The sequence below is a fragment of the Mesoplodon densirostris genome, chromosome 13 (assembly GCF_025265405.1).
Source record: "Mesoplodon densirostris isolate mMesDen1 chromosome 13, mMesDen1 primary haplotype, whole genome shotgun sequence".
Lineage (NCBI taxonomy): Eukaryota > Metazoa > Chordata > Mammalia > Artiodactyla > Ziphiidae > Mesoplodon > Mesoplodon densirostris.
The window spans coordinates 77,932,103-77,952,360 of NC_082673.1; the positions used below are offsets into that span (position 1 = coordinate 77,932,103).

The 20,258-nt window shown below is 41.4% G+C and overlaps 1 protein-coding gene across 1 annotated transcript in view; it reads left to right on the plus strand.

Moving 5' to 3' along the window:
* Window positions 1-20,258, plus strand: part of FER1L6 (fer-1 like family member 6) — a 129,343-nt gene that overhangs the window by 98,993 nt on the left and 10,092 nt on the right. The window contains exons 31-38 of the mRNA XM_060116195.1: window positions 1,856-1,983; window positions 5,704-5,874; window positions 8,850-9,010; window positions 11,451-11,593; window positions 14,051-14,139; window positions 14,601-14,699; window positions 16,790-17,031; window positions 18,547-18,710. Of these exons, the coding sequence (XP_059972178.1) occupies window positions 1,856-1,983; window positions 5,704-5,874; window positions 8,850-9,010; window positions 11,451-11,593; window positions 14,051-14,139; window positions 14,601-14,699; window positions 16,790-17,031; window positions 18,547-18,710 (1,197 nt within the window). The remainder of the gene's footprint in view (window positions 1-1,855; window positions 1,984-5,703; window positions 5,875-8,849; window positions 9,011-11,450; window positions 11,594-14,050; window positions 14,140-14,600; window positions 14,700-16,789; window positions 17,032-18,546; window positions 18,711-20,258) is intronic.

Genomic DNA, 20,258 nt, shown 5'->3' on the forward strand with positions numbered 1-20,258 from the left:
AGACTGGAGAAGGATTATGATTATTTATTCATTTAGCAAATATCTACAGCACACTTTTATATGTATATATATGTATATGTATATATCTATATCTATACCTATATTTCTATATAGATATAGGTATAGATATAGATATTTATATACAGGTACCCTCTAGACAAAGACCAAGAATGCAGATCAGGTTCCTGCTCAGGAAACAGTGTGGAAGAAGGAGAACAGGGGCTGGAACTTGAGGACCAGCAGGTCTTGAACAAATGAAGAGTCAGAGGGTGGCAGCCCTGGGTTGTAGGTAGTAGGATAAATTATGGACAATGTTTTTCATTGACATTTCTAGTAATGGTGATTATGTGTGGTTCGCTCTCTTACACTAAGATTTAATTAACTAAATAATAAGTTAATTTAAAAATCTCTTAATTTAATAAAACACCAAAGAAGTAGAAAGTAATACTACTTAAATTTTGCATGGAGAAAGAAATCAAATCCCCCCCACCTCTGCAATTCCATCCCCAGAAACTTACCCTTCTTATGTATATATACTCTTCTTATGCAAACACATCTCTATCTATTTACACCTGTCTACAACTACACCCAGGTATTTACTTAACGGAGTCCAGCTTCATGTATTACATGTTGATCTTCTATTTTCTTTCTTTACTTAGTAATGTACCTTGGACATTTTTCTAGATCAGTACGTATAGGTCTTTCTCATTCCTATTAGTAGCCACCTAGTGTTTTCTTGAATTAATGTAGTATCCTTTATTCATTCACTCAACAAATATTGGGAAGACCCTGTCCGAAGTCCTGGAGTTAATGTAATGAACAAGACAGACAGTATCCTTGCTCTCATGGAGATTATAACTAATTGGGGGTGGTGTGGGCATTAGGAGCGTATGAAAATAAACAACAGACAGATAAATAAGCAAGATGAATATCAGAGATAACTGCTAAATAAAGAATTAAAATTAGGGGATGTAATCAACTATACTTCAGTAAAAAAAAAAAAATTGGGCAACGTGGTGACAAGAGTAAATGGGGAAGGGACAATTTTGGATGGAAACCAGGATCTTGACCACTAGACCATGGGGCCAGCAGGGGAGGGACAATTTTGGATGGAGTTTCTCCCTAAGTAATTGACATATAGGTTGTTCACAATTTTTAGCTATTAAACAACGTTCTAATGAACAACTTTGAAAACATAGCTTTGTATGCTTATACCCTTCTGTCTGTAGGACAGAGTCCTAAAAATGAGATTGTTTCTTATCCAGCTCTCATCTCTGCAGTTTCTCCATCTTCTCCATGTCCTTCCTCACCAGCTCCCTACCCTGGTCCTCCCTGACGGAAACAGATCGTTACTCAGCTGATCAACGCTAAATGCAAGACTGACGGGGTCATGGATTCAGAGTCCACTATTTCTGGGAGGAGGCTTTAGGTCTACCCCATAATTTTACGTATTAATCTCAGAGAGATGACATGTTTTGCCCAAGATCACATGACTACCTAGAACTGGAACTCAAAATTCATGCCTTCTGCTTCCTGGTCCAGCAGATTCCTCATTACTCTGTGCCAAGGGCTGCTTTCCACTGGGGAGACAACTCCAGAGAAAGTAGGACTTGGGCAAAGCTGATAACTTTTCTTTTAACAGCAGAGTAGAGAGGCTAAAACAGTGGTTCTTAACTTTAGCTGCACACTAGAATCATCTAGGGAGCTTCTAAAGATCCCCAAGTCCAGGGCCAATTTAATCAGAATATCTGGGAATAGACCTCAGGCATCAGAATTTTTTAAAACTCCCAGGTGATCCCGGTGCCAGCCAGTGTTGAGAACCACTGGACCAAAAGGATTTTTTTCTCTTCTCCAGGCATTTAATCTTAGTCCAGCGGATCCAGATGGCAAATCGGATCCCTACATTGTGGTCAAGCTTGGCAAAACTGAAATCAAAGACCGGGACAAATACATCCCTAAACAACTGAACCCAGTATTTGGAAGGTCAGTGGCCATCTGGGTCTCATTGCATTGTCCTCTCTGCATTTGTTCTTATGGTGCTTCTGTAGGGTGTTTGGTGTGGATACGTGTGTGGGTCTGAGTAAACAGTGCAGGAGATTAAATGCCGACTCCTGCCCAGGATAACAGCCAATCAAGCCTCTCTTCATGGAGAAGGGCTGAATTCTTTCCTTGGTCCCTTCAGCAGCTTGGTTCTGCATGGTCTTCATGGCCATGGTTTTCCAATAATGATTTTCCCAGATCTCAAATTTAAGACACCACTTAAACAGTCACCAGATTCAGCCTCCTGCCTTGGAGAGAGCTCCTTTTTACAAACAAGATAACCAAGGCCCAGAGAGGTTTAGAAACTTGTTCAAGTTCACACGGCTCATAAGTAGAAGAGAAGGGGCCAGATGTTTAGTCTTTTGTCTTCTCCCAAAGAGATTTTTCCATCATATCATCTTGCAGTTCATTTGAGGTGACCCCTGCAGTCAAAAAGTGGAACTGCACCCCGCCTGCATTTTGTTTTCCTGCAAAGTGTTTACAATGCATCGCACTTGTGTTATGTTTAGGTGAAACAGGCATTCTCCAGTTCACAGCACCCCTACCACCCCATTTATCTTCTAAAAGGGGATGTCACACATTTATGTGCCCTGCTTGGGTTTGTGCTCTTGACTGCCAGTAACTCTGGAGTCAAGCAGACCTGGGTTTCACTCTGCCACATACAGGCTGAGTAACTTTATGCAGATAGCTTAACCTCTCTGGTCCTAGTTTTTCTCATCTGTAAAGCAATAGCAGTGATACTTGACTCTCAGATGCCTTTAGAAGATTAAATATGACAAGCACCTAGCATGTTGTCTATGATAGTGCATGGTAGCTACTCAAAACTCATTCGCTTCCTTCCGCTCCCCCTTGAAAATCATTTTAGCAATGCACACATCTTACGTGTATTTAATGTCTTTTTTTCCGGAGTAACAAGGAGCATGGGATGAAATCTTTATCCACCTCATTTAAATTCATTTACACACTTGTGATCGCTTTGGATCCTCTGACATTTGATCAGCACCAGCCTCTTACATTTTATTGCTCCCAAGGAAATAAGGCGATAAACAATCTTGCCTGTTCAGATGAAAGAGATGGATTAAAAAGACATGCTGGGGAAACTTACCCTTGCTTCCCTGATAGGGAGATGACCTTTATCATTACCTGCTGTTTACGTAACCGGCACTTCATTTTGTCAAGTGCTTTGCAGTCACGGTTTATGAGCTGCTCTCACCACAGTGCCATGAATTAGACTGGTTTTATAACCTCCGTTTATGGCTGTGGTAAACAAAAGAAGAGGATGGTGGAATAGTCCCTCCTGCCTATGGCATTTCAGAGCCTCTTCCAGAAGCCCTCCAGCTGTGGATGCTTTGTTGGATGTATATTTAATTGTTACTCAGGGGCAGACATTGTTGGCTCAATCTGTGTTCCAGCAGGGAGAGTGGAGGGCTCTCATCCCCGACCTGGGGTCTGGGGAATTCCCCTTTGAGACCTCCCCATAGGAGGATGTCACAGGCTCCACCCCTGATGCCCTGGCCCCTGGACTGCTTTACTTTTCTTCATAACCTGTGACATGAATTGGTGTGTTTGTGTGTTTATGTCTGTCTCCCATCTCCCTGCTAGAATGTAAGCTCCATTTGTGCAGGGACTTGGTCTAGTCTGTTCAATGCTGCATCCCCAGCACCTAGGACAGGGTGTGGCACAGAGCAGATGCTCTTTAAATATTTGTAGAATGAGCAAATGAACAAACAGATTGACAAACAGCCCTTCAGGCAGTTTTCAGTGGGATTTCATGGGACCCCACCATCCTGAGGGGCTACATATCTGAAGAGTTGGTCGTTCCTCATTTTCTTAAAAACCACAGTGCCTGGCACATAATGGATATTTCATAAATGTCAAATGAACAAGTGAATCAATAAAAGAATGAATGAATGGGCAAAGAAACAGTGAGACCTCTTTGCTCTGAAGCTTTCGGTACTGAATGTTTCTCCAAGGCTCAATTTTCACCCATTTCAGGATGCATTCTCTTTTCTCACACCAATGCTGTTTCTAGGGATCCTATCTCAATGACACACACACGTTGGTATAAGCCTAGTTTATCCCCGAATGACTGGAAGTCCAACCATGGTGAGCTGTTTTTGGTAGTTTTTCTAAGGCAGCGCTAATGACAATTCAGGAGAGGTGACCCCGTGAGCACGTAGCACACAACTCTGGGAGATGGACCAGAACTTGAGCCTTCTGTCCTCGGTCATGGTTGCCAGGGGCAGTGAAGCACTTAATAAGTCCTTCCTTGGTGGCAGCAGCTTGGTGATGGCCAAGCTCAGAGGTGGCTGGGGGCTTTCAGTTACAGGCACTGGAGCTGTCCAGCATCTCTGCTTTTTACTCTCTGGGAGGGCTAATTGGCTCCAGGCTGTGCTGTGATTGCTGTCCCTACCAACCTGGAGAGTGAGAGTCAGGGCTAAGTGGACCTGACCATGACGGCAGCAGCCCAGACAGGCCTGAGGACAGGCAGGGAAATAATGGGTCCTCTATTCTCCCCTCCTCTGCGCATCCTCTCTGTCCCTTGTTCCCAGACCAGCCTCCCCACCTTGTCCCAGGGCAGACAGAGACAGGAACAACTGGAGAAACACTGGTGTATCCTTGATTTTGTTTTCAAGAACACATTTCCCTAAAATGCAGGCTTTCACTCCCAATTTAATTCTTAATTATCTTCTCGAACGCTCAGTAGCACGGATAATGCATTGTCACGGGAAATCCGACAGCATTGCTATTCCTTTCAACACTGCATTGGGGTGAGATTGTGGAAAGAGGACGGTACCAGGAGTTAGGAAACTGGTGCTTATCCCAGTCTGACCTGATTTATGATCCTGGGCAAGTCCCTTGTGTTCTCTGGATTTCAGTTTCCTTATCTGTAAAATGAAGCGATTTCTGAGATCCCTTACAGTTCAAGGAAACATTTATGGTGTCTACTCTCTGCAGGTGAAGTGCAGCCTCCAGTAATGTGGAGATGAAGAGGGCAGGTCTCTGTTCTCAAGGGGCTCAGAATAATCTTGTAGAGACAGCATTCCAGTCCTGCAAGTCTATGTTCTAATGATTTTCCATTGTCAATAGAATTTTCATTTCAAATAAACCCAGCTGGTATTCCCTGATGAAGCAACAATGGAGGAGAAAGGGAATGGTAAATTATTGGGTACCAGGTTGAATGCCTGGAAGTAAAATCTGTGTTTATACAAACACTATCACATTTAACCACTCTGCTATATTATAAAGAAGACATATTTATCCCCATTTACACATAAAGAGGCTGAGAGAGATGATATAACTTTCCCAACGTATTACAACCGGGAAGTGGCTGATTCAAAATCCAGATTAGAAATCAGTCCTGTTTGGGACCAAAATCTAAGACTTTCCTCTCCCTTTTGCTGTCACCCTAGTTGAAGACTGCAAGGCATGGCCCACAAAAGAGGAGATGATCGGCTACTGGAAAACTGACAAAAGAGTTGGAAATTGGTTGCATCTCAATGAAAAATTAAACCACATAAACACCCATTAAGTAGTAACTGGGTTGCTGAGTGTTTAGTGAGTTCATATGGACTGTATGTAGGTGGGCTAAAGGTGAAGCAGGAAAAAGTTCTCTGTATCACCAAATGCTGTTGATTCCTAAAACCTCTGCTTGGATGGCAGGTCATTTGAGATCCAGGCCACATTCCCAAAGGAGTCCTTGCTGTCTGTGCTGATCTATGACCACAACATGATCGGGATGGATGACCTCATTGGTGAGACGAAGATTGACCTGGAGAACCGCTTCTACAGCAAACACCGAGCCATCTGTGGCTTGCAGAATCAATATGAGATGTAAGTTATTCCTCCCATGGAGACACTCTTGGTGTTCTGAGGCTGCTGCCCATGTGCTGGGAAGGCCAGCCAAGGCCCAGATTTAATATCTCAGATGTGCTCCATGTCAGCAGGGCTGGTTCGGGGAAACTGCTCACTGCACTTGAGGGTACTTGGGGCTGGGGAAGCAAAACTGATTTAGAACCCAGGGCAGGTTCTTCAGGAGTCAAGAGCTGAATTGTATCTGTTCATTCGATCAGCTGGGCCTGGTGGACAGAATTCCCAGTGGGGAATGATGCTAGAAGAATGACTAACATAATACAAATGCCAATATCCTAGTTCATTACAACAAACACTCAGGAGTGCTTACAATATACCACGCACTTTACATGGAGTATCTCATTCAATTCTCTCAAAACCCATTAAGGTGTTATCCCCATCTTACACATGTGGGAAAAGTGGGTCCAACTCTCACTCTTTACAAAGATTTTTGAATTCTGATTAATTTTAAAATATAAATTATCAGCTTTATTTTTACTTTTATTAAGGCTTTTAAAATAACATTTATTTCTTAAAAGCTAACGTGCACAATAGGAAACCAAAAACACAAGAAGCAAAAAACAAGGTCATCCATAATCACAAGCAGTTTACCATTTGATATGTCCTTCTAGGTCTTGTTTTTGTATCTACACGACCAAGCATCCATTTTTATGTAATTAAGATCATACAGTTATGTATCATGCTTTTTCACACACCATGAATATTTACTATTTCAAAGTCCCAAAGCTATGAGTATTTTAATAACCAATAATACACTACACCAACTCAATCTGGAAGGAAAAAAATGTAATCCTGCCTTTCTTGGTGACAAAAAATTTCATAAAAGACAAAAATAGCAGCAGGCCTCTAAATAAAGATATTGGCTGAGTTACGATCAAAATACTACATTCCCTTAATGTTCAATTAAAAATGAGACATAGAGCAACAGAGACCAGCTTTATTTTTTAAAGTATGATATATTTAATATCTTAAGAAGAAAACTCTTACAAATATCAGCTAGGAAAATATAAAAACATCCATTAGATTTCCATGGTATAATTTAGAAATATTTCTTCTGAATATAAAGTAATATATAGTCCCTGTAGAAAATTTAGGACATACGGAAAGTATAAAATGATGCTCAAGTTATTTTATCCAGAGATAAAATTTACATTAAAACATTTGGGTGTATTTCCTTTTAGTATTTTTTTCTATGCTATTTCCCCCAAAGTTGGACTCATACTATCCATGCAATTTTGTAAGCTTCTTGTTGGACTTATACCCTTATAAGCATTTTATGATGTCATTAAATATTCTTCAAACTCATTATTTTAATAGTGGTGTTCCATTATATAAATTTGCTATAAAATGATATATAACCAATTTCCCTTCCTGAATTTCAGGGCATTTATATTTTTCTTTCTTATTCCATTAGAAATATTGCTGCCATGCACATTCCCATACAAAAGCCATTGCAAACCTTTCTGATAATTCATTCAGTGTTCATCCATAGATATGGATTTATTCCATTAAAAGGAATGCACACTTTAAAGACTTTTAATATATATGTCCAAATGGCTCTCCAGAAGGGTTGGACCAATTTACACTCTCATTAACACAGTCTGAGCATCTATTTCCTCCATGGCATGATTTTTCAGACAAGTCTCTACTGCTGGCCTGTTCTTCTCTGAGCCTAGAAGGCCGGTTCAGTTTTGGGACTGTAGTGAATTTATAAGCCTCCTGCTGTATTTACATCATTCTCAAGTACCTGAGAGGGTACCATTCAGATAGTGATTAGCTGTGCTCACTCTGAAGTTGGTAAAGGAAGCCACAAGCAAACATGGTGGATCTTTTGTTCAGGAGAATTTCCTGACAGTGGAACTGGCAGGGACCAGAATAATTTAGTCAGGGAAGTTGTTCTCTGAAGTTTTAAAAATAAACAAGAGCACTTATTTCTGGGGAGGCCTATGTATGGCTCTGGGGGTGGCTTGGAATCTTTTCAGGATCCTCATATCTCTGGCCCAGTGTAGGAAAACTGTGTTATAGCCATGTTTTGGTTTATTTCAATGCTTAAACAAGTTAAATTCTGATGAATCCCGCATCCCAGGGAGCAGAGAAATCCAAGCTTATCTTGGTCACGGTTCCTAGGGAGCATCTCATTACAAGTTAATAATTTTTAACCAAACAGCTAGTTTTTAAGGGAAGAAGGGGTTGAAAAGATTTAGAAACTCACCACTAGGAAATAACTGATTAGAGAAATGGCACATCAAGACTTCCTGCCTGTGACACGAGTCTACAATATGATTTTGGCGGAGGAGGAGAAGGGAGGAAAGAAGCAGAGAAATTGGAAGGATGAGCTAGGCTTTCTTCTTAGAATAAGTAGCAGCCAAATAGCCATTCTGCTAGGGACAGGACAAACTAAACAAAAACTGCCTGCAAAGAAATCCACAGAGACAGAAAGCAGATTGGTGACTGCCAGAGGCTGGGTGGGGTAGGGGCAGTGAGGCATAATTGCTTAATGGGTAGAGGGTTTTCTTTCGGGGTGATGACAATTTTTTGGAACTAGATAGAGGTGGTGGTTGCACAACATTGTGAAAGTACTAAATGCCACCAAATTGGTCAACTTTATAATGGTCAATTTTGTTATGTGAATTTCACTTCAGATTTTTTTTAAAGGATGCATTTCTTTAAAGAAAGTATCCAAAACTACCTGGAAAGAATGTTTATGTCAAGCTACTCAGAAGTTCTGCCTTTTGTACAAGCATACATATGCAGAGGTATTGACCAGAAAAGAGAGAAGATAATAAAACGAAAACACTAGCCCCAAGCATGTAGAAGGTCAAGTTAAATCTGAAGGATTAACACAGATCATACTTAGGTGGTCCTTTTTACCGGGACCTCAGATGTGGCTCCCGGGGAGGCTGGACCTCACCCTCCATCACTCCTCCACTTTTCAGAGAAGGATACAATGCCTGGAGAGACACATCCAAACCCACCGAAATCCTCACCAAGCTCTGCAAAGACAACAAGCTGGATGGCCCCTACTTTTGCCCTGGGAAAATACAGATAGGAAACCAGGTCTTTTCTGGAAAAACAGTCTTCACCGAGGAGGACACAGGTAACTCCCCCAATGTATCCCTCTGACATGGCTCTTCTTTTGAAAAGCCTGCTTTCAGTGGTATTGGTGACTGAAGATAATGCTCATTTATTGTAAAATTAATGCATGCTCACAGTAGAAAATATGGAAAAGTAAGGAGGAGGATGAAAATCACTCTTAATCCCCAAATTCAGAGATAACCATGGTGCGTGCTGGTATATTTCTTTACAGAAATATAAATTTTGCACAGTGTGTGTGCAAAATGGCACATTTTTACATAATTTTAAATGTACCATACCTGTAGTTTTATACTCTGCCTTTTCTATTTCCAATAGATTATGACAATTCTCTTCTTTGAAACAATCCTTGATAATATTCTATTGTATGGCTGTGACATTTATTTCCATTGTGTCCATTTTTGTAGTGACACTTAATGCTACCACAAACATCCTTATACATATTTTTGCATATTTCTGATGTGTCTACCATATATATCATATAAGCAGAATTGTGTCAGAAGATAAATACCTTAAAATTAATATTACATAAAATAAATAATTGGACACAACTCAAATTACCCCCATAAGTGTTATACCAACAAATCTCCTGTTTCAACACCAAGAAACAGATTTTTCCATATGAGCAACATAGGACATACCAGGAAGATCCCATAGAGCCTTTCATAAATTTAGGATAAGAAAAAAAAGCCACCTTTACTTTAAGGATATAGAACAATTTCTGTACTGTCACACCTGTCCATTGATGCTTAAAAATTACCTATATAGGGCTTCCCTGGTGGCACAGTGGTTGAGAGTCCGCCTGCCGATGCAGGGGACACGGGTTCATGCCCCGGTCCGGGAAGATCCCACATGCCGTGGAGCGGCTGGGCCCATGAGCCGTGGCCACTGAGCGTGTGCGTCCGGAGCCTGTGCTCCGCAACGGGAGAGGCCACAACAGTGAGAGGCCCACGTACCGCAAAAAAAAAAAAAAGTACCTATATATGGTGCAGTGCTCCTGATGCAAAAAGCCCGATTAAGTACACGCTACAAGGTGTTTTGACACTATGTTGATCCCACCACTTCAATGCCAAGATTTCTTTTTACCTTGTTGTTTTGGCCCCAAGAACTTCTTAGAGGTTCATGCATGCAGAGTTATTGACATTTAGTGTATTAATGATATTGATGAATTTCTGTGAGAAAAATACTTTTTCATAATATACTCTATTAAGTCACTTTAGTCCCTTGGTCAGTATTCTACATTTCATGATTAAACAATTTACTTGCCCACCAAAACTCTGAAATTATATTCATTAAGATCAGTTCTTGACTGATTAAACTTTTTGACAAAGATTTAATTCATTGATTACTTGTTCATCCCTATTGACTTTTACTGATTGTAATGACTGCTGTTGGGAGATTTTTTTGGTTAAACCTGGTTCAACTTTCCTATGTCGAATTTGGTCATTCTAAACTTTGTTCAAGAAGATTTTATTCTTTCAACAATTTTTGTCTTATTTTGTGAGTATTATTTCTCCTGGCAGTTTTTGTCATGAATTACCTTTTTTGGTAAAACGATAGATCAGAGAATCTTTTCTGGAGTAAGTGTTGGTAGACGGGAGATCCCAAGCAATAATGAGAAAAGTCAAAAGACATCCATGAGCACATATTGTGCCTCTTTCACCACATTGCGTAGGGTCACACTGGTTCTCCAAGCCCTCTCCCACTATGGTGTTAGCAAACAGTTTTATGTCTCCAGGAAACATACCCTCTCTAGTCCCTTGAAGCCACGTTTGTGATTCATAGACTCTGAAGGAGTCTGATTCAAGGGGTGAAGGGAGTCCTGTACTCCAAGGCTCTGACTGTGCTCTGGACCTTTTGGTCAGCCCATCTCATTTCCCACTCTCTTAACTTTCTTTTAATGAATTTTTTTAAAACTGAAGTATCGTTGATTTACAATGATGAGCAAATCTCTGCTGTACAGCAAAGTGACTCAGTTATACACATATATACAATCTTTTTTTAAAAAAATTTTCTTTTCCATTATGGTTTGTCCCAGGAGATCGGCTATAGTTCCTTGTGCTATACAGTAGGACCTTGTTGTTTATCCATTCTAAATGTAATAGTCTGCATCTACCAGCCCCAAACTCCCAGTCCCTCCCTCTCCCTCCCCCCTCCCCCTTGGCAACCACAAGTCTGATCTCTAGGCCTGTGAGTCTGTTTCTGTTTTGTAGATAGGTTGGCTCTCTTAACTTTCAATCTCTTTCCCCTTCCCACCACTCTACTCCTACCTCTTTCCATTCTCTCGTCCTTTTTCTCTTTCACTGTCTTTTCTCTCTCCCTGTTCCTTGGTATATTTAAATGAACCTTTAAGGGAGTGTTTGAAAATGCATCTGACAGCCCCTGACTATCCCCTTACAAGAACACATCTGACAAGTCTCTTTATTTTTCTCTCTTCCATGCAGATGAGATGGTGGAGTCGTATGAGCACTTGGCCCTCAGCGTTTTACGCTCTTGGGAGGATATCCCGGAGGTTGGGTGTAGGCTGGTTCCTGAGCACGTAGAAACTCGGCCACTGTACCACAAGGATAAGCCAGGAATGGAGCAGGTAGTGGCCAAGACAGTTCTGGTCCCAATAAGAGTGTTCATCCCCGAAGAGAATGACTTTTCCCCTACAAGTTAATCTTGTGTGCCGTATAATAATGGTTCTCAACCAGGGACAAGTTTGCCCCTCCTGCCCCGGACGTTTAGCAATGTCTCAAATATTTTTGGTTGTCTCACGTGGGTGGGGGTGATATTGACATCTAGTGGGACGGGACAGAGATGCTGCTAAACATCCTATTCTGTACTGGGCAGCCCTCCACAACAAAGAATTATTCAGCCCCAAACGAATGTTGAGATTGAGAAACTCTGTCCTAAAATCAGATTAGGATTTAATGCTCTTTCCCTTTTATGATTTGAGTTATCAAGTTCTTTCTGAAGAATCCTGACATTTGAGAAACTTCAAAACTCATCTGATGTGCCCAAGACCTTGTCCAAAAATCTATCAGTAACCACACAGCCCACTAGTTTTCCCAAAGAAGCAATAGATGGAGGCTTACCTTGAAGAACTGGCAAAACAAGCTATGTGGAAAAGATAACTAGAGATCTGGCTTCTGAGTTAGAAGGGAAGAGAAGACAACTTTATTAAGAGGCTTTTATGTCCTCGGCCCTTTACAGAAATTATCTCACCTAATTAGGATGGCCATAGATTTATTTATCCAAATTACGGCCATTTTGAGAGGGAAAGAAGGCACTATGAGTAATTAACCTGGGGGCTTCCCTGGTGGTGCAGTGGTTGAGAGTCCGCCTGCCGATGCAGGGGACACGGGTTCGTGCCCCAGTCCAGGAGGATCCCACATGCCGCGGAGCGGCTGGGCCTGTGAGCCATGGCCACTGGGCCTGCGCGTCCAGAGCCTGTGCTCCACAACGGGAGAGGCCACAACAGTGAGAGGCCCGTGTATCACAAAAAAAAAAAAAAAAAAAAAAAGCTGATACAAGGGGCACACACCACGATTTTCCTAGACAAACCAGTGTGTGTGTCACCTCACGCTTATTTCTTAATACAGCCTCACGATGAAATTATTATAATCCTTACTTTTAAGATGAAGAAATTGAGGTTCAGAGAGTTTAAGTAACTTGCTCAAAGTTACTCAGCTGGTGATAAGCAGAGGCGGGATATAACCCAGGCAGCATGAGTCCCTAGCTCTGTCCCAGCTCTGGACTCACTCGCTGTGTAGTCTGGGCAAAGCACGTGGGCTTGACTATAATGGGGCAGGAACTCCCATACTGCTATCCCAGCAATGCTGAGGTATAAACCTCGTGATAGCATGTGTGAGGGCGTGTCTTGAAAGGATAAACTTTTATCAGATGTAGAAACTTATGACTATTTCCTAAGATTTACTACCAGATGTTTGACATCTCTTGGTTACTGGTATCCTTCATTTTGCCTGTCAGATGTAGCTTCTTGGTTAACGGTGAATGTTAATGTCTTTTTAGAGACCTAGGAATATAATCCTCCATTGAATTGGTTCTTCTCTTCCCGAATGCTAACTCTTTGCTTACATTGCCCCTTCCCCTGGAAATCCTGTTTTTTTTTCCCTAGCCAAAGCCCCTCGTTCACCCAAATCCTACAAATCCTTCCCACTCTGTTGGAAGCCCCACTTACTTCATATAAAATCTCCCCTGACCATCCCAGCCCTTGTTGATCACTCACCTTCTTGCCTGAGCTGACGGAGCAATTAGCATGCATACAACAGAGCTGAATATGGAATCCATTGGACTTTCTCCCCACCTGGGCTCTCACATCCCTTGCAACAGGGTACATTTTGATGTATGGAGTCCAAAGCAATGGATGGAAGGCCCTGTTCTGCCACTAATTAGCCACGGGACTTCAGATAATTTCTTTGACTTCTCTGAACCTTAGTTTTTTTATGTGTAGCACAGAAACATGGCTGGGGGGTGAGCACTGATGGAGATAATGGATGTTAAGGTACATTGGAAGCAATGAAGCATGATTCTTCTGACATAGTATTATCTTTGTAATCCTTAGGGGTTGGTAAGAAGAGCAGGGTCTCTAGAGTCAGCAGACAAGGGTTGAATCCAGACTCTGCTACATGTTGCCTGTGTAAACATGGGCAGGACATTTTCTCATCTGCAAAGTAGGAATAATAACATCTACCTAGTGGAGATATTGGAAGAATTAATGAGACAATGCTTTTCAAGTACCTAGCACTGCGTCTACCACATAGTAGGTGCGCAGTAAGGTTTTGCTTCCCCTTCCCCTTCTCTTGATGTATGCTCCTCTTGATATATGTTCTAATTTTTAACAAAAATATAAGTTCTGTCTTTGTCAACAAATACTCTGAATATAATATGAATAATATCCTTATTATATTACATTATATTATATTATATGTTCCTAATATCCATTACTAGTAAAGGGATCTGTTAAAACCGTGAATGGTCAGTGTCCATGTGATAATGCCCCCCCCCAAAAAAATCTAAAGGATGTCTTCTTAACAAGGGCCGCCTGCAGATGTGGGTGGACATGTTTCCCAAAGATATGCCTCAGCCTGGACCTCCTGTTGACATTTCGCCAAGGAAACCCAAAGGGTAAGTAACCTGCAGCCCCACCTTCAAGGAAAGAGACCAAGGGATAGACTAAAGGATCACGTCATTTGATCTGGTGTCTGATACATTACATTAATCAGCTGACACCTGATAATCATGCCTCACTTTCCACTCGGCCAAGTACAGCAGGGGGTGAGTGGTGGTGATAATAGTAGTGGTGGGAGTTGAAATGGTGGCCTCTGTTTTATGGTAGGAGCCCCTGAGTTTCAACATTCTGAAAAATGTCAGTTAATGGAAGGAGGATCTGCTCAGAGAAATTCATGTTCTTGGTGATTCCAGCTGGGACACTTGGTTTTGATGGAACGAAGACCTTAAGTCTTGACATTTTTGAACTTGGTAAAATTGAGGAAGCTTATAGACTCAAAGCAGTACCAGAATCACATAGACACCAAGTGACTCAGCTTCCAAGGTCTTCAACCTAAGGCTGCCTTCCCTTATCCCAGGTATGAATTGAGAGTGACCATCTGGAACACGGAAGATGTCATTTTAGAGGATGAGAATATCTTCACAGGACAAAAATCAAGTGATATTTATGTTAAAGGGTAAGATCACCAGCAAACTCCATACCCCCTTTCCTTCTCCTCTTCACCTCTTTAACCCCTAACCAAACTATGCCTCGTGGAAGATATTCTATGCACATCTCACAAAAGGAGTCCATCTTACTCACCTTGTTAGATAAGGTCACTTTCTTTGTCAAATATTTGCCTTATTTGGTCATTTTGCTAAGAATGATTATCCCATGAAATATTTTTGTGAGGAAGTCTTATTATATAAACGTCTCTTTCAGTTAAATATTGGATGCCTAAAACTTTTTGAATGACATTCAAAATACCTTTACACCAGAAGGAAGTAGAGAGCTGTAGTGCTATTGATGAAAGATTAAGTGTCAAGAAGATTATAAGCCTAATACAAAAGCTAAACTTTATACCTTCCCATTTGCTAGTTTTAGCAACCTAGGACTCAGGAAACTAAATATTTTGTATCTCTCTCTTACATCTTGGCTATAACACAGATGTCTTTGTAGGTTTCCTTTTCACCCCTAATCAAGGAGGGAGATGAAGTTGTAGAGAATCAGAAACAATGTGACTTAAACATGTACCCTCAGATAAAACTCATGTCAGAAACAGTAAATTCATCTCAGCCTTGTTTTGGTATCTCTTTGTCTTCCCCCAACAAGAAACCCCCTTCCTCATTGACACTCCCATTTCTAGTACACTATTAAGTCTTATTCATTTTACTCCCCAAATAGCTGTCAGCACTGTCCATTCTCTTCATCTCACCACATCACCATCATCATCTTTTCCTCCATCATTTCCTGCCTGGGTCACTGAAATACCAATACTATCTGAATTGGTCTCTTCCTATTCAGTCTTGCCTCCAATAATCTGTTGTCTATCATTGAAACATGAGTTATCTTTTCAAAGCACAATCTGAGCACATCAGTCCTGTACTTAAAACCCTTTAATGACATCCTATGTTCTCTTGACAAAGATCTAAATCCCTCATATGTCCTAAAATATCACACATGACTAGACTTTGCCTATGTCTCCAGACTCATCTCACTGGATCAATACTCCCCCTTACCTTCTGCTCTCTAGTCACACTGAGCTTCTTCCCCTTTTTAGAATGCGTCCTCACCTCTTCTTCCACAGGGCCTTTGCACATCCCTCACTGGTGACTTTTGCCATCCCACCCATCTCCCTCTATCCTCTTCCCTCCATGACTGTAGCTCCGTGAAGGCAAGACCCATCCCTGTTTGCTCCCTATCACTCCCCTAGCATCTAGCTCACTCCTTGCATCATAAGAGATACCACACATATATTGGTTGACTGAGCACCATCTTTAGCTAAATAATTGTGCCCATACCCCAGTGGTACCACTCCTTTGGGAATAGAACCCTGCCCCAGGGTGGGTTGAGGTGGAGAGAGGGATGTCTGCTTTCAGAAAGCAAGTGGTTTGGCATTATCAATTAGTTTGAATTAAAAGTACCTTTTTTCTCAAGAATTAATTAGCTGTGGATAAAGTACTAGGGGAAAATGTATTCATTGTAGCTTACTTTATACTTGGCATGGAGGAGAAAGACCAGATAATACTAAGAGGAAATAACATAATAGATCATTTGGAGTATACAAAGCACTGTACATATACTATCTCATATAATTCCTCTGAATTTCTATGAACTAGATATTGTCATTGCTTCCATTTTCCAGATGAAACAAAGGCACAGAGAGGTTAGATAATTTACCTATGTAATGTAGCAATGTAATGTAGTGGGTGCAGAAATGGTACATGTTATAAAGAGGTCACCCAAGGCGAGAGGAAACTCAGATTACACTTTCATGTTACATTTCATGACTTCTCCCTTTTTACTGAGTGTGGCTTCAGACCTACCCAAGAACTGAAGACAATTCCCCAACCTGACTTAGACGGAGAGTCTTGTTTCAGTTTCCGACCCTTTGATCCCTATTTATCTCTTTCGGATTCAATGGAAACTTTCATCTAAATCTAACTATATCATAATTTTAAAACCATGGATCTGTGACCACAATGAAACTAGTTAAATCACTCTTGATTATACTGATGCTTAAATAATGGGCTCTGAGTGTTTAATTCTTTTTCTGTTTTTATTCAGGTGGTTAAAGGGTTTGGAAGATGACAAGCAGGAAACAGACGTGCATTACAACTCTCTGACTGGAGAGGGGAACTTCAACTGGCGCTTTCTATTTGCATTTCAGTATCTCCCAGCGGAGAAGCAAATGGTCATTACCAAGAGGGAGAACATCTTTTCCTTAGAGAAGATGGAGTGTAAGACGCCAGCTGTGTTGGTGCTTCAGGTTTGGGATTTTGAAAGGCTATCTTCAGATGATTTTCTGGGTAAGCCAGTGGCTTCATCAAGCTCATATTAATGTTGAGGGTTTTGTCCTAGCTTTTGGAGAACTTAGTCTGAGTTAGCTCCAGGGATAGTAATTTCAATGCTATTTAATAATTTTGATAGCAAAATATTGAAACACTCCAAATAGCCCTTAATAGGGGATTGACTCAATAAGTTACAGTGCATCCCTATGGTGGAAGATACATATTCAAACAGACTAAAATTGACCTTTGCTTTACTACCAAGAAGCTATTAAGTTTTGAGCTAATTACTGGTCTCCTCTGTACCTCAGTTTTCCTCAGTTGTAAAATGGGGATAATAATATTACAACCTCAGAGGGGAGCTGTAAATGTAATAATATAATTTAAAAATGAAGTACAGTGCTTCATACATAGTAAGCATTCAATAAGTGATACCCCTGCAGCCATTAAAATATTAGAATATTTAATGAGTTGGATAGTTGTGCAGGGTGCATTAAGTGAAAAAAAAGTGTATAGGAAAAAATCCCCTTTCAGTAAAAAATATGTTTATTTTTATAGGAGAAAGAGATAGTCAGAGATAGCCAAAGAGACAGAAAGGCTGATATAAGGATATGAACTAATAAGTAGGACAGTCGTCAACTTTTGGGAGGTGGAAAAATAATAGAAAAAAGATTTCTATTTTTTGCTAATGTGCACGCTCTAAATGTTCACAGTAAACATATATCACTTTTGAAATAAGGAAAGGTTATTAAGGAGAGAGAAATATAACATTTTCGTGGCATTATCTTACTCTGGCTTATATTCACTCATTGAAAATACATTGTTGAAAACTAGTGAATACAACAGAAAAGAAGCAGACTCACAGGTGACAGAGAACAAACTAGTGGTTACCAGTGGGGAGAAGGATGGGGAGAGAGGCAAGATAGGGGTGGGGAGAGGGAGGTACAAACTATTGGGTGTGAGATAGGCTCAAGGAGGTATTGTACAACACAGGGAATACAGCCACTATTTTGTAATAACTGTAAATGGAAAGTAACATTTAAAATGTATAAAACATTTTTAAAAAGAGCAAACATTGTTGAGAGCCCACAAAGGTACTGGAGAGCAGCTACCAAGACAGTAAGACTTAGTCCCCAACCTGCAGATTAGTGGGCTCAGAGACAGAGGTATGGTTGGGGGAGGAGGTTCTTACAGGCTATCTGTGCTAAGGCAGGGAACAGCTCAAAGGATAGACACGTAATCCAGATCACGCTCAGGGAGCAGAGAAGCGGCCCAACAGATGACACCGGAAACTAAGGCTTGAAAGTTACATATGGTAGCTCTTCCCTTGTCTTCTACCTGCTGCCATATTACTAATGCTTTAAATGCACCAAACATGTGTTGGTCATATTTGTGCTCTCAATATCTGGCACATGCTGTGGATCCCTTGTGGTCCTGACTGAATGACCAGTGAGTGGATGGATGAATGAGTGGGTGAATGAGGATGATGAAGGATTTTCAAGCCCTTCTATAACTGTTAAGGGCATCTCTTCACAGGCTCCCTGGAAATGAACCTCAATAGTTTTCCCCGAGCAGCTAAGTCTGCCAAAGACTGCGATCTCACCAGGTTTGAAAATGCAAGTGAGGAGAGCAAGATTTCCTTATTCCAGCAAAAGCGTGTGCGGGGCTGGTGGCCTTTCACTAAAAGCAAAGAACTCGCGGTAAGTGACAGCTGTAGGAGATGGGGTGAGGGTGGGGCAGGCAGGGGACCTCATATTATTTAAATGAGTCATTTTGTAAACTTCAAGTCAAGTGCCCTAAAATGACATAGAGCCCTTTAGGGCAAAGTTTCTGTTGAGAAGCGAGAATTTTGAAAAATGTATAAATGCATTGTGCCTTCCATAGTTCAGCATGCTTGATTTACTAGTGATCTATGTCAAGCTGGGTTTCTATCTTCTTGCCTTGAGCATATGCCCCGGCATTAGTTTTTTTTCAACATTTCTTGAAATTATGCATAAAGTCCTGACTAATGTACAATTTTAATACAACTGCTTCATCCGTTCACCCTCAAAACGTGAAACTCCATTTAAAAAGTGATCCATCCTTTTAAAACTTGCTCGAGAGGATGCTGGCAGAAAGGAGAGCCATTTACCCCTGTCCTTGCCTAGGCAACTTGGTCCATACGGTGTGACACATGCTGTAGGAACTCGGACCTTTCACAAATAGTAGGAAGAAAGCTTCTCTTGCCCTTTCTTTCAGCCCCCTCATCACTCCCCTGTAAGGGAGGGTGGAGAACTTAAGCGCTCAGTGAAGGTGAGAAAAGGGACCGGGCCAGCATAGGGGGCCTATTTGCACTGCTGTCCTCCTCTTGGGGCGAGCGTGTTCTCCCCTCTGTTCCTAGTGCCCAGCGGCAAAAGCAAACGCAAGTCAGGACCTTTCAGGTAGCAGGTCTGCATAGAGACCGAGTGCTCACTCTCTCTTTGTGCTATGGGCTCAATGGGTACAAGACAAGGATTTCTTTGAACTTAACTGGGAGCTGCTGACCTGACTCCATGGTGTCTAGTTTTAGTATGTTTTCTAGGAGCTTTCTCTTCCCTCCATTCTCAACTCAGTCCCATCTGGTGAGACTGGATCAAAAGAACAAGGATCCAAGCAGGCTCCTTCCTTCCAGTCTCCTCAAGTATGCGTTGAGGTTTTACTACGTGGCAGCCTCTGTACTCCGTTCCAGGCTTCACGGCTTAGCACATAGTAGATGCTCAATCAGTGACTTGATTGATGAACAGATGAGTTCAGAAATGAAGTAAGCATGGCCTGTACTGTCAACCAGCTCAGAGTCCAGTGAGGACAGATGTATCAACAGTACAGTCTGCGTGAAATAGTCAAAGTGAAAATGACACAGGGAAGGAAGAGGGGAGGGGAGGAGCTAATCCCCTCTGAGGACGTTGAGGGGTCAAGCAGGGCAGAGCACGAATTTTTCAAGAACAAGAAATGATGAAAGCCCTTTTCTAGATGAAGAAAAGGAGGATGTCTACTCCAAGTAGAGGAACCATGATGAGTGCAGCCTGGAGTCATGAAATAGCCCCATGGGGACAGCTAACTGCCCACTGGTCAGAGTTGTCAGAATGTAATATGAGGTCAGGAAATGGGGAATGCTAAGTCCTGAAATCCAAATTCTTATCTTTTGACATAATTCCTTTTCCTATGAAACAAACGGCAGTGATTATGTGTGTATTACATAATGGCCGTCATCTATTATATTTTTATAGCCC